Source organism: Hylobates moloch, unplaced genomic scaffold (genome assembly GCF_009828535.3).
Source record: "Hylobates moloch isolate HMO894 unplaced genomic scaffold, HMol_V3 SCAFFOLD_15, whole genome shotgun sequence".
Classification (NCBI taxonomy): Eukaryota; Metazoa; Chordata; class Mammalia; order Primates; family Hylobatidae; genus Hylobates; species Hylobates moloch.
The window spans coordinates 97,106,809-97,120,779 of record NW_026652290.1 but is presented as its reverse complement, the minus strand read 5'-3'; the positions used below and the strand labels follow the sequence as shown (position 1 = coordinate 97,120,779).

The window sequence follows — 13,971 nt, the reverse complement described above, 5'->3', positions numbered from 1 at the left end:
AGGACCGTGGCCTCTGATGTGGCCTCTGGGGCCAGAAAGGGGCCAGCTCCCCATGAGAAGGGTGGGCCTGATTCTCCAACACCCCAACCCCTCCATCGAGAGGCGGGAACCAAAGGTGTTCAGAGCTCGGGGCCAAGGAGGACCTTTACTACCCAATGACCTCTGTGACCATTTCAAAATGCAACATTTACATGGTGCTGAAAAATGCACCTCGTGGGACTCAAAAGAAGCCGCGGGCAGGAAGCACCCCACACGGGCAGGGAAGGGCCCACAGCTACAGCAGGCACTACCATGAGGGGAGAAGGGAAGAAAGAGGGCGACCGCAGAGGCCAGCCGCGAGTGGACCCTGGAGCCCCATTCACCGGCCCCTCCGGTAGTGAGCGAGGGAAGGGGCCGCTGCACCGCTCAGCATCCCTCCACCTCACAAGCCCACCAGGGAGCGCAGGCTCAGACCCACCGGGCCTCTTCTCTGTGTCTGCCGGGAAGACTGTGGCAGTGTAAACCCCGCTCGCACTCAAGGGGGCCACAGGCACCTGCTGCCCACAGGAAGACGAATGTGGAAACCAGACGCTCCGGCAGGGGCAGGCTGCACTCAGCACAGAGCGGCCCCGGCCCGGGAACACCTACCTTACGGATCTGATTGGTGGTCAGCATGATGACGTCGGTGCCTTCGTGAAAGCTCTGGGAAGCAGCGAGGTATCCGATTCGCTGGGAGAGAACAGACGAGCACATCAGAGGCTGGGCACCTGCAGCCTCCAGGAGCTCCCAGCTCTGCTCTGCAGCGTCCACACCAGGCAGCACCAGCCCAGAAGCAACGCCCTGCAGCCTGGAAGTTGGGGCCACCAGCAAGCGGGAACAAACCCACACTTGAAAACCAACCCAGATTTCTTCAAAATTCCATGATGAAATTCCCAGAGTTTGGAATATGTATGTGTTTTTTTTTTTTTTTCTTGGAGACAAAGTCTTGCTCTGTTGCCCAGGCTGGAGTGCAATGGCATGATCTCAGCTCACTGCAACTTCCACCTCCTGGGTTCAAGCAATTCTCCTGTCTGAGCCTCCCGAGTAGCTAGGATTATAGCCGCGCGCCACCACGCCCCACTAATTTTTGTATTTTTAGTAGAGATGGGGTTTCACCATGTCGGCCAGCCTGGTCTCGAACTCCCAACCTCAGGTGATCCGCCTGTCTCAGCCTCCAAAAGTGCTGGGATTACAGGCCACTGAATCCACCCTGGGTAGCAGAGCAAGACTCTGTCTCAAGAATAATAATTAAATAAAAATTGGACGGTCATGATGCCTCACACCTGTAATCACTCCCCACCCAGCAGCCTCGCCGTCCCAGAACCTCACCTTGAAGGTGAACTTGGAGGCACTCATCACTTCTATGATGTTGAAGGCGGCCCAGCTGATGTCATATCCCAACATCTGTAACTGTTAAGGGACGCACAGGAAATTGCACTCACAAGCCAAAGCGGAGACAAAGGTTTTCAGCCGCGGCATCAAGTGCTCCCTCCCAGCACACGGAACAGACTCATTCACTGTCAACAAACCACCCAATACATACCCCTGGGGCCTTTCATTTCTCCTTTTGACAAACGACTCTGACATTTAAAAGCTACAGGGACAGGTTAGTGACAGGCACTAAAAAGAGGCTCAATGTCTGCAATTGGCTAACTGACACTTATGGGCACTGGTTACATTCCCCTACCAACCCTTGGCGAATCAGCTCCTTGAAATAGTTACGAGACAAGCAGCAGCATGGGGGACCCTGGACGAGCCTTTCGTCTCGCTACCTCCCACGGGGAAACAGGCCAGAGGGAGGAGTGCCCGTCCCCAGCTCACGCACTGACCTGGAACTGCAGCCAGGAAGGGAACCAGCCCAGGAAGGTCCAGGGCCCCAGCTCTCCCCACTAGACGTCCCGGCCCAGCCAGTGGTGGGAGCCAAGGCTGCAGGCGAGGGGCGCCCTTAGTGAACCCCACCCTGAAGAGGACCCCATGGGGCTCCCTCAGGGCTACCACCAGGGCCTGTGGGTTGCCACCCTCTGGCCTGTTTGCCAGCCACGTGACAATCATGGCTCTCCGCTCCAGGACTCTGGGTTGGCCCTGAGTGGCTCACCGACAGCGGGGGGTACCAATGACTGACAGGTGGACAGACAGGCTGATGAACAGGGGACACGCGCTGAGCGGAGAAGCAGCCCGACAGTGCTGGGCGCGGGCCACTGGGAGGCACTTACATACGTCAGCTTGCAGACCGCGTTTGCCTTCACCGCGATGTTGTCCTGCTTCAGCTCCTGCTTGATCTCATCAATGCACTGAGAGATGTATTTTGCCTACAATGGGGGATAAACGCAGAAATCACAGACATCTAGCTAAAAGGGCTGGAATAATTATTTCAGGCCAGGCCCGGTGGCTCATGCCTGTAATCCCAGCACTTTGGGAGGCCGAGGCAGGCCGATCACGAGGTCGGGAGTTTGAGATCATCCTGGCCAACATGGTGAAACGCTGTCTCTATTAAAAATATAAAACTTAGCTTGGTGTGGTGGCGGGCGCCTGTAATCCCAGCTACTCAGGAGGCTAAGGCAGGAGAATTGTTTAAACCTGGGAGGCAGAGGTTGCACTGAGCCAAGATGACACCACTGCATTCCAGCCCGGGTGAGAGAGCCAGACTCCGTCTCAAAAACGAAAAAGGAAAGAAGCCAGACATAAGAGAGCACGCCGTGTGATCCTTTCCTGTGAAACGTCCAGATCAGGCCAGTCCAGAGACAAGAAGGGGATGCGTGGGTGCCACAGGCTGGGGGAGGAGGCGGGGAAGGTTCCCTTTCTTCCTAGGCTGATAATGTTCTGGAACTTGGCCGTGGTGGTGGCGCACAGCATTCCGCTACACACACCCCACCGTTTGCCTACTCCTTGGTGGACGAACATGTGGGGCGTTCCCACCTTCAGCCAGTGTGACTCTCGCTGCTGTGAAAACTGCGCTCAGGCCGGGCGCGGTGGCTCAAGCCTGTAATCCCAGCACTTTGGGAGGCCGAGGCGGGCGGATCACGAGGTCAGGAGATCGAGACCATCCTGGCTAACACGGTGAAACCCCATCTCTACTAAAAATACAAAAAAAATTAGCCGGGCATGTTGGCGGGCGCCTGTAGTCCCAGCTACTCGGGAGGCTGAGGCAGGAGAATGGCGTGAACCCGGGAGGCGGAGCTTGCAGTGAGCCGAGATGCGCCACTGCACTCCAGCCTGGGGGACAGAGCGAGACTCCGTCTCAAAAAAAAAAGAAAACCGCGCTCAGGTTTTAGGGGGATGTGTCTGGTGTGTCTGGATCCCCCTGGGCCTGCTCACTAACTGTGTGTGTCTCCAGAACACCATCGAGGACAGTTCTGACCCAAGCGAACTCAGGCACGAGGTCCAGAATGGCAGACGAGGTTCCCAAGGGACAGGCAGACGTGAGGCACCCAACGTCGCACCAGAGACAAGCCGGGTCGATGCCATGCTGGCCCCAGAGACAACCCACCCCACCTGGGAGGAGAGAGAGGAGGGAGCAGCAGAGGCTTGGAGCGCCTCCATCAGCGGACGATGAGGCAACCACGACAAGCCCTCCTAACGCACAGGAGCCCCTTTCCATCATCCGACAGTCCAGAAGTGACGGCTGCCCGGGCCCCGTCCTGCCAGCCCCTCCGTCGGGATGCAATGTTCCTCCTGCTTTGCCCACCAGAGGCAAGGATGGCAAGCCCACCCCATCATGCTTCTGTCCCCAGACCCACTGTGGCTGGCCTCAAAGCAGCCCCGGGAGTACCCACCACTCATGTCACCCGGGACCACACCCCAACCTCGGCAGCCAGCTGCACCAGGCTGGGGAAGGAGCCACAGCTGTGGGGGAGTGGGGGGATGGGGGAGGGCACAGACACATCATATTTTCCTGAATGTTTTATGATCCAACTCTGTACAATGCAACGAGTGTCACCCAATCCTCCAGACGGGCTTCAAATTACTACCCCTCGCCCCAGGACTGTGCTCCCATCCCCGGAGCACGGATAACCCGCTCCTCCTGCTCAAAGGGTCAGGACTGTTGATGTAAAAGGAAAAGAACAAAAAGACCATCACAGGCGTGGAGAGCTCAGACCCTCAGGAAGGCATGGGGGATGTCAAACGGCGCGGCTGCCGTGGAAAGCAGCCTGGGGTTCCCCCAAGGTTCCACGTGGAGTTACCGCCCCAGCAATCCCACTGCTGGGCGTGCACCCAAGGGGATGGAAAACAGGTGTCCAAACAAAAACAAGCACACGAACACACATGGCAGCACCATTTCTAGTGGCTTGAAACAAGAACAGCCCCCACACTCGCCGCTGATGAATGGATACACACAATGTGGTGGGTCTGCGCCAGTCAACTTACTTGACTTTTTTTTTTTTTAGACGGGGTTTCACTCTCTCGCCCAGGCTGGAGTGCAGTGGTGAGATCACCGCTCACTGCAGCCTCCACACCCCAGACTCAAGTGATCCTCCCCGCTAGCCTCCCAAAGCACTGGGACCACAGGTGTGCACCACCACGCCCAGCCACTAGTCAGCTTTCCAGGAACTTGGCAGTGGGTCACAACCCTGGGACTCCCTCTTGGCTTTTTAACTTCTGATAAAGTCCAAGTAACTCCTCTCAGACCAAGCCTCACGCAAACAAACATCTTTTTTTTTTTTTTTTTGAGACGGAGTCTCGCTCTGATGCCAGGGTGGAGTGCAATGGCACAATCTCAGCTCACTGCAACCTTCACCTCCCAGGTTCAAGTGATTCTCCTGGCTCAGCCTCCTGAGTAGCTAGGATTACAGGGGCACACCACCATGCCCAGCTAATTTTTGTATTTTTAGTAGAGACGGGGTTTCGCCATGTTGGCCAGGATAGTCTCGATCTCTTGACCTCATGATCCGCCAGCCTCAGCCTCCCGAAGTGCTGGGATTTACAGGTGTGAGCTACTGCACCCGACCTAACACTTTTTACTTTTGTAGAGTCGGGGTCTCACTATGTTGCCCAAGCTGGTCTTGAACTCCTGGCCTCAAGTGATCCTCCCACCTTGGCCTCCCACAGTGCTGGGATTACAGGTGTTAGCCGCCGCACCTGGCCGGCGCTTTTTCTAGTTTTAAAGTTCCGATTCTCAGTCCTTCGCCTCCAATGAATTAAGTCAGCATCTTGAGACCAGGGAGGCCACGTGGTCACAACCTCAGCAGCTGATCCTCGGGGGCTGTCCAGCTCAAAGACCAACAAGCTGAACCCTCGGCACATCCCATGGTGCTTTCCATGTGGCCGCGAGGCTGAGGGAAGCCAGGCCGCTGAGCCGCATGCAGGCTGAGGGCCTGGGAGCTCACCCAGCTCATGAGAGCAAAGCCTGGTCCCCCTCACCCCACTGGGGGCTCTGAGGGGTTTTTTCTTTTTTTAATTTGAGACAGAGTTTCGCTCTTGTTGCCCAGGCTGGACTACAATGGTGTGATCTTGGCTCACCACAACCTCTGCCTCCCAGGCTCAAGTGTGATTCTCCTGTCTCAGCCTCCTAAGTAGCTGGGATTACAGGCGTGAGCCACCATGCCAGGCTAATTTTATATTTTTAGTAGAGACAGGGTTTCTCCATGTTGGCCAGGCTGGTCTCGAACTCCTGACCTCAGGTGACCCGCCCACCTCGCCCTCCCGAAGTGCTAGGATTACAGGCGTGAGCCACCACGCCAGGCCACGCCTGCCTAATTTTTGTATTTTTGTGTAGAGAGGAGGTTTTTGAAGCCCTGTCTCAAAAAAAATCAAAAGATAAAAAATTAGCTGGGCGTGGTGGCGCATTGTGTAGTCACAGCTACTTGCAAGGCTGAGGTAAGAGGACTGATTAAGCCGGGGAAGTCAAGGCTGTAGTGGGCCGTGATCATACCACTGCACTCCAGCCTGGGCAACAGAGCAAGACTGCCTCAAAAAATAAAAATAAAAAAGGAAATAAGTGAAAGTGCTGCCTTGGCCAGGCGCGGTGGCTCACGCCTGTAATCCCAGCACTTTGGGAGGCCGAGGTGGGTGGATCGCCTGAGGTCGGGAGTTCGAGACCAGTCTGACCAACGTGGAGAAACCCCATCTTTGCTAAAAATACAAAATTAGCCGGGCGTGGTGGTGCATGCCAGTAATCCCAGCTACTCGGGAGGCTGAGGCAGGAGAATCACTTGCACCCGGGAGGCAGAGGTTGCGGTGAGCTGAGATCGCGCCATTGCACTCCAGCCTGGGCAATAAGAGTGAAACTCCGTCTCAAAAAAAAAAAAAAAGAATTCCAAGTCCCAACAGTAACTGGGTCAGGAAAGGGGACGCGCCGGCGAACTGGTCCATCCTGGCCAGGGTAAGTTAACATCCACGATCACCAACACTTCAAATTCAAACAGAAAAGCCACTGAACCCCAAAACCCCAGAAGCAGCATGAAAGGAGCTTCTCCCGCGGAGCGCACTGCTCTTTCAACAGCCCGGGACGCCGTCCTGCTTTATCCTCTTGTTATGGACAGGCTCAACTCCCTCTGCACCCAGGAGCGGAGCGGCCACGGCCACGGCCACCCTGAGGCAGCATGGAACCGAGGCCCCCACACCGGGACCTACCTCCACTCCCACGACTGAGGCTGGTGCGGCACACTAACACCCAACAGGGCAGAAGCCAGAAACAGCCCTGTCCAGGACCAGACCCCGGCCGGCCCCGTCTAGTCCAGCCCCAGCCCGTCTCTGTGCTCAGTCCTGTAACTCGAAGCCCTCAGCTCAGCCTGGACGTCTGTGGGGTGGTACGGTCACCATTAAAACCCTCTGAATCAAGGCGGGGCGCAGTGGCTCACACCTGTAATCCCAGCACTTTGGGAGGCCAAGCAGATCACTCGAGGTCAGGGGTTCAAGACCAGCCTGGTCAACATGGTGAAACACCGTCTCCACTCAAAATACAAAAATTAGCCTGGTATGGTGGTGCATGCCTGTAATCCCAGCTACTCAGGAGGCTGAGGCAGAATTGCTTGAACCTGGGAGGAAGAGGCTGCAGTGAGCCGAGATCACACACCACTGCACTCCAGCCTGGGTGACAAAGGGAGACTATGTCTCCAAAAACAAAGAAACAAGCAAACAAAAACCCTTCTGGCTCAACTCCACAGAGACAGCAGGTCAGTGGTCGCCAAGGCATGCAGTTTCTCTGTTCTGAACTTATTGTGCTGAATCACTGTACATTTGTAAATATACTGAAATCTACTTAATTTCATGCCTAGAATAGGCAGATTTTATGGCATGTAAATTATATCTCAATACAACTGTTCAAAGAATGGAACCACCTTGGCTCAGCAGCATCACAGGACAGGACAAAACTCCAGGAAGGATGTGAGACTCCCCCTGGACCGCAGCTCCCTGAGGGCTGGAGGCCTGGGCAGAGCAGAGGAGGGTCCTCAGGCCCTGGTCACAGATGAGCAGGAACATTAGGGATCACTCAGCACAGAGTGGGCCACATGGTGGATGCTCAGCAGGCCACCCGGGGTCCCCGCATCCTTCCGCCTGTCTCACTGCCACGTGGACAAGTCAGCCACCAGCCAATCCAAGAACTCCTAGGGCAGTGGTTCCCAGCAGGTGACTCTGCCCCTCCAGGGGACACTGGGCGATGTCTGCAGCATCTGTGGTTGCCATGACTTGCAGAGATCTAGGCATGGAGTGGGTGGAGGCCAGGGACGCTGCTCAGTGCCCTGCAGTGCCCCAACGCCTCCACCCCAAGAACGATCCAGCCTGATGTCCACAGTGCCAAGGCTGGGCCAGAGCACACCCAGGGCTGGCGTCACCACTCCTGCCCTCTGGTCTTCCTGGCTCTCCAAAGCTCAATGCAAGTAAGCATCACCCAGAAGCCGGTTACAAGGCCAGAGCTCACCCCCACCCACACCCCTCCAGGACCCACATGGCTCGGCCTTGAAGCCACCTCCACACACACACACCGAGCTTTCTGCCCAGAGATTGCCTTTTGAAAACCCCTGCAAAGGAGTAAAACAGACAAAGAGGCCCAAGTCTCTTTGAAGAGAGAGCTCCAGGAAGAACGCAAGCGGCTAAATGCCCATGAACGAGTGAACCGCACTCATAAGCAGGGCAGCTGACACTACGGCTGCACCCCCCAAACACCCCAGCCCTGCTGGCGGTGCGGGAGGCCAGGCTGCGGCTTTCATGCTTGCTGCTGGGAGCGGTTCTGTGGGGAGAGGGCGCTGTCCTGAGGGCTGGGCGCGCTGCACACCTCTATGGCTTGAGTCCATTCATAAAACGACCCCACATGGAAACCACCCACATGTCCGACTATGTATGGAAGCTGTGTGTAAACAACAGAGCACAGCCACCCACGGCAAGGACCGAGGACAGCTCCCTCCCCACCATGACGGCAGCAAAGCACACACACCTTAGGCAATCATATCTACGGCTCAGGGACACGAATTTAAGTGATAAAACTACAAGCAAGTCAAGGAAATTAAACTTACAGAAGTCAGGATCATTACCATAATAATTAGCTGTACAGGCCGGGCACCTGCCATCCCAGTACTTTGGGAGGCCGAGGTGGGTGGATTACTTGAGGTCAGGAGTTTGAGACCAGCCTGGCCAATACAGTGAAACTCTGTCTCTGCTAAAAATACAAAAATCAGCCAGGTGTGGTGGCGGCCACCTGTAATCCCAGCTACTTCGGAGGCTGAGGCAGAATCACTTGAACCCAGGAGGCAGAGGTTGCAGTGAGCCAAGATCGTGCCGCTGCACTCCAGCTGGGCGACAGACAGAGCAAGACCCTGTCTCAAAAAAGAAAAAAAAAAAAAAAAAAGAAAAAGCTGTACAATGTCCTATACGCTACATATTTTGCAATTAAAGCTCAGAGGGAAAAAAAAGCGCATTTACAATCTACACCTTCTGGTCCACCACCACCGTAACAGCACGGGGGATGAGGGCACCAGGACAACGGGGAGGCATTCGGGAATTCTGGGAGACTTTTCTTACCATCAAGTGGGGTCAGGGGCTTTTAATTTGGGGTTGATTCTGCCTCCAAGAGACACTCTGGTCTGTGCACACCTGTGGCTGGCATGACCAGAGGAGCCCCTGGCAGGGAGTGGGTGGGGGCGGGGATGCAGCTCAGCACCCTGTAGTGCCCAGAACAGCTCTACCCAGAGAATGACCCAGCCCCAACACCCACAGTGCTGAGGGGCAGATGCTGATGTAGTGGAATGACGGACGTTATTAAGAGAGAAAACACGCTCAGTTCAGCTGGGCGCGGTGGCTCACACCTGTCATCCCAGCTCTTTGGGAGGCTAAGGCGGGCGGATCACCTGAGGTCGGGAGTTCAAGACCAGCCTGACCAACATGGTGAAACCCCGTCTCTACTAAAAATACAAAAAATTAGCCGGGGTAGTGGCGCATGCCTGTAATCCCAGCTACTAGGGAGGCAAGGCAGGAGAATCGCTTGAACCTGGGAGGCGGAAGTTGCAGTGAGCCGAGATCGCGCCATTGCACTCCAGCCTGGGCAACAAGAGCAAAACTCTGACTCAAAAAAAAAACAAAACACAGTTCAAACTTAATATCTTTATATCTTTTCCTTTCTTTTTTTTTTGAGTTGGAGTCTGCTAGGGAGGCTGAGGCAGGGAGAACTGCTTGAACCCAGGAGGTGAAAGTTGCAGTGAGCCAAGATTGTGCCACTGCACTCCAGCCTGGGCAACACAGTGAGACTTTGACTTGGAAAAAACAAAAAAACAAAAAAGAAAAAAGAAAAAAGAAAAAAAGGCTGGGCACAGTGGCTCACATCTGTAATCCCAGCACTTTGGGAGGCCAAGGCGGGAGGATCACGAGGTCAGGAGATCGAGACCACAGTGAAACCCTGTCACTACGAAAAATACAAAAAATTAGCCGGGCGTGGTGGCGGCAGGCTGAGGCAGGAGAATGGCGTGAATCCGGGAGGCAGAGCTTGCAGTGAGCCCAGATCGTGCCACTGCACTCCAGCCTGGGGACAGAGCGAGACTCCGTCTCAAAAAAAAATAAAAATAAAAAAGAAAGAAAGAAAAAATGGAGAAAACTTTCCAAAAACTATGAAAAGGACTTGCGAGAATGAAATATTAAGTCGTTTGGTTTTTGTGCCAATTCTATCAAGCTTTAGAAGCTGAGGACACTCCCAAGTGGACCAAGACACATACACAAGACCACTACTTCTTACGCTTTTTGGACTCATCTTGATGGGTTTTGCATGGGAACCCGATACGTTCACATGTGCACACAAATATCATATGCAGATATCAAAGTTTCAGGACAGGACAGTTACTGTATGTGCCTGCACTCGGGTCTCTTCTAGTTTCTTTTCCTTTTTCTTACCTAGCATAACTATTAAATTGAATTCACAACCCACAAAGAGGTCACAGCTTGAGGACTGGAAAACAGTGAACTAGACAACCTCAGCGCTCTGGCGCTTCCAGGAAACCGCGTGTCACTGCAGCATCCTCTGCATCACCCAGCAAGGAGGGAGGCGACTGTCATCTCCACTCACACGGGAGGAGACAGAGCAGGGGGCTCTCCATGGGCCGCCCCATGAAGTCAGCCAGTCAGCCCAAGCACCTGGACTCGGATCACCCAAAGCTCATGCGATTTCCACTCCGTCGCACTGCCTTTCCACGTGGCCTTCAAAGTCATTGCTAAGCTTTGTTTCCATGATGCCACACTCAAGTTTTAGGTGAAAATCTATTACGAAATGGAAACTTTTTTTGGAAACTATACTGCTGCAGAAAATGCACACTGTCTAGAGTCTTCGTTGCGGGTGCAGTGCGCGGGAGGGAAGAACCTACAACATACAGTCTACAGGACAGCTGCTGTTTAAAAGTGAGTGGGGGTGCTGGGGGGGACGACTAGAACTGTCATTGAACGGTCATTTGCTGCTCTCCAATCAGGAGACTCCAGCAACTGCAGAGAACATCCAGAATCAGACACGAACACCTGAGTTACCACCCTCTGGACCATAACAATGGTCTTCCGGCGAGAAAGCCAGGATTCCCAGACACTGCGTGTCCTGAGTGACAAAACCCACCTGCCAATGAGGAAGCCTGGGACTTTCAAGGACAGCCCTGCCCTGTTTTAAAAATGTTTCCCAGCCGGGTGCAGTGGCTCACGCCTGTAATCCTAACACTTTGGGAACCTGAGGCAGGCGGATCACCTGAGGTTAGGAGTTTGAGACCAGCCTGACCAACATGGTGAAACCCTGTCTCTACTAAAAATACAAAACTAGCTGGGTGTGGTGGTGCATGCCTGTAATCCCAGCTACTCAGGAGGCTGGGGCAGGAGAATCGCGTGAACCTGGGAGGTGAAGGTTGTGGTGAGCCAAGATCACGCCTTTGCACTCGGGCCTGGGCAACAAGAGTGAAACTCCGTCTCAAAAAAAAAAAAAAAAAAAATGTTTCCACCACCAATACCCCCTAGAAGGGGCCCAAGCTTGTGGGGAAGGCGCTATCAACTCACACCAATTCCAAAGGAAGAAACCCAGGCTCAGGGGCTTCCCAGTGAAGACAGGCACATCCCCCTGAAAACCACGCCCCAGACTAGAGGTGTGGTCCTCCGCTGGACAGACCCCCCTGGCCCATCATCAGGATCCCAGAACAGGCTGCTCAGTGACATGCGCTGAAGGGGGCAGGGACGGGTGCTGGGAGATCCCGCCTGTGCAGAAAAAGTCCTCTCGGGAAGCAAACCACATTTCCAATCTGCTGAACCAAGCTCAGTAAAAACCAGGCCCATCAGCGATGCTTTCAACTCACAAAGAATCTGAACATTACTCCAGTTAGTTAAACGTTGTAACTAAAGCAGTTAGGAAGAGCTTCTGAGATGAAGAAAACCAAGGAGGCCAAAGGGAAGGAGGGTGGAGAAGAACAAAAATGACCTCATTAAGGTGGGCGCAGGCGAAGCCACACCACTTCCAGAAAAGTGTAAAGGTGTAACAATACGGCAACAGCTCAGGTTCCCAGAGAGAGGGACATGGGCTGAGGGACATGGTGCCAGGAAGCAAGTCCCTTAACTTCCCTGCCCTCCTGGGCACCTCGTCCCGGACACAGCCTCTGGTATTGGGACTGGTGCGGTATCAGACGGCGGCTCTCCTTCACGCCGGCCTTGCTGTCCACGCAGGAAAGCAGGCAGGCAGTCGCTCAGGTACGACACTTTCTAAGGCTCCCACTGCCCAAGGGCTGCGCGGGTATCCTTAATGAAGCCAGACACTTGGTGGCCACTGTGCCCATTCTTCTTCAATCTAGGTCACAGGTTGGGGGAAGGGAGGGGCGGGAAGGAAACGATCCCCATAGTTGCAATTTTACTTCTGGAAAACCATTTCCTCGCCCTGGCTTTAAGGTTCCTACTTGAAGTCAGCTTCCCCATTCCAGGTTCCCGCAAGCTGCCACCTCACTGGGGCTTAGGATGCCGCTGTCCTTCCTCCCTCCTAGCAGCAGCCCCACCTTCCTGGGAACCGGGGCACTGGAGGCAAGGCCCCAAGACCCCGCCTGGTTCCGAGCCAGGCCTCAGGGAGCGACCTGGACACGCATTTACACGACCCACAAGGAAGAAGGAGTTTCTCCAGGGACGGCCCAGGACCCCCTGCCTCGGTCTCCCGGGGAGGGTCCGGGGGCGGGGCCCGGGCCCCTGCATTTTTAATCGGTGATTCGGAAACACACTCAGGTTGGAGAAGCTCTGCCCAGAGACCTCGCAAGTCTCCTGGGAGGGTGGCCCGAGCCAGGGGGCAGGTGGGCCCGAATCTCCCTCTGAGAGAGTAAACCGAGGGTCCAGGGGGAGGGCACCCATCGGCGGGGCCCAGGGCATTGCATTTTGAACAGCGCTTCCCCCAGATGATCCGATGAGGCGAGGATCCGAGATGTGCTGCTCCACGGCCTTCGCCCCTCGGGGGGAAACTGAGGCTGGGGGACCGAGGAGGTGGGCGGCGCCCCAGGCCCAGGCCAGGCAGGGCCGGAGCCCAAAGCGGGACCTCCAACTAAGACAGAGCCCGGGCGGGCGGCAGGCCGAGCAGGCCCAGTGAGCAGGGCTGGGCCCTGGGCCGGGGAGGTGACCAGGCCGAGCAGCCCCTTGGCGCGCCGGGCTCACCTCGTCCTCCTTGTGGTTACGGATGCCGCGGACCAAGTCCTGCAGATTCTTGTCGAACATGCGGTCGATGCTGCCCTTCACCATCTTGAGGGCCATCGCGGCGGCCCACGGGCTTTTGCCTCCGGAGGCCCGCGGCTGGGCGCCGTGAGGGGGCCCGGAGCCCGTGCCTGCCGCCCGCGGAGCGCCGCGCTGCCGGCCGCTGCGGCGGGGCAAGCTCCCAGGCCAGGGCGGCGGCGGGGCCCAAGGACCGCGGCAAAGGCGGCGACCCGCTCGGCAGATGCCGCGATCCCGCTCCGGGCCACTTCCAAATGGCGGACAAGATGGCGGCGGGTCAGCTGACGACAGGCGCCCGGTCCCAGCCGAGCCGGCCCCGGAAGCCCCGCCTCCCAGAAAGCCCCGCCCCGCCATCTCCCCAGCGGGGAGACGCTGCGTTTCCCTGACGACGACAGGTAGCCCAATGGAAATGTGGCACCACCTTCTCCGGCTCGCGGCCCCGCCTCTTCCGGCCCAAAGACTTGCGCTCTCATTGGTCAGTGGCCTCCGGAACTCCGCCTTCTTCCTCGTTCTGCGCTCTAGCCACGCCCCTTAGATGCTGGTCCTGACCCTCCCATCAGCTGACAGGTGTAGGCGTGGCTGGATGTGGGCGGGGCGCCCACGTGGAGCTTAGCCGGCAGGTTCCCGAGGAAGACTTGAGCTCCGCCTTTCCTGAGTGTAATAGCTGACGCGGCCTGAGAGCCTGAATTCAAACCCAAGGCCTGGGTGGGGAAACGGATCCTGTGATTCCTGCAGCCTCACAACATCCGGTGAAATGGGCAAGACAGACATTAACATGCCCACAGGAAGAAAATGAGGCCAGAGACAGGACTACGGCATTGTCATTCATTC

At 55.9% G+C, this 13,971-nt stretch overlaps 1 protein-coding gene across 2 annotated transcripts in view; it reads right to left on the bottom strand.

Moving 5' to 3' along the window:
* The window catches only part of AP3D1 (adaptor related protein complex 3 subunit delta 1), a 48,716-nt gene extending 35,290 nt beyond the window's left edge, over positions 1–13,426 (bottom strand). Inside the window, exons 1-4 of one of the 2 annotated variants that reach the window (XM_032178977.2) lie at positions 13,087–13,426; positions 2,232–2,327; positions 1,348–1,428; positions 628–708 (exon numbers count right to left, since the gene is read on the bottom strand). In XM_032178977.2, coding sequence (XP_032034868.1) covers positions 628–708; positions 1,348–1,428; positions 2,232–2,327; positions 13,087–13,182 — 354 coding nt within the window. In that variant the 5' untranslated portion in view covers positions 13,183–13,426. The remainder of the gene's footprint in view (positions 1–627; positions 709–1,347; positions 1,429–2,231; positions 2,328–13,086) is intronic. The other variant, XM_058428248.1, reaches the window with a different exon arrangement.
* Between the last annotated feature and the right edge of the window lie 545 nt (positions 13,427–13,971).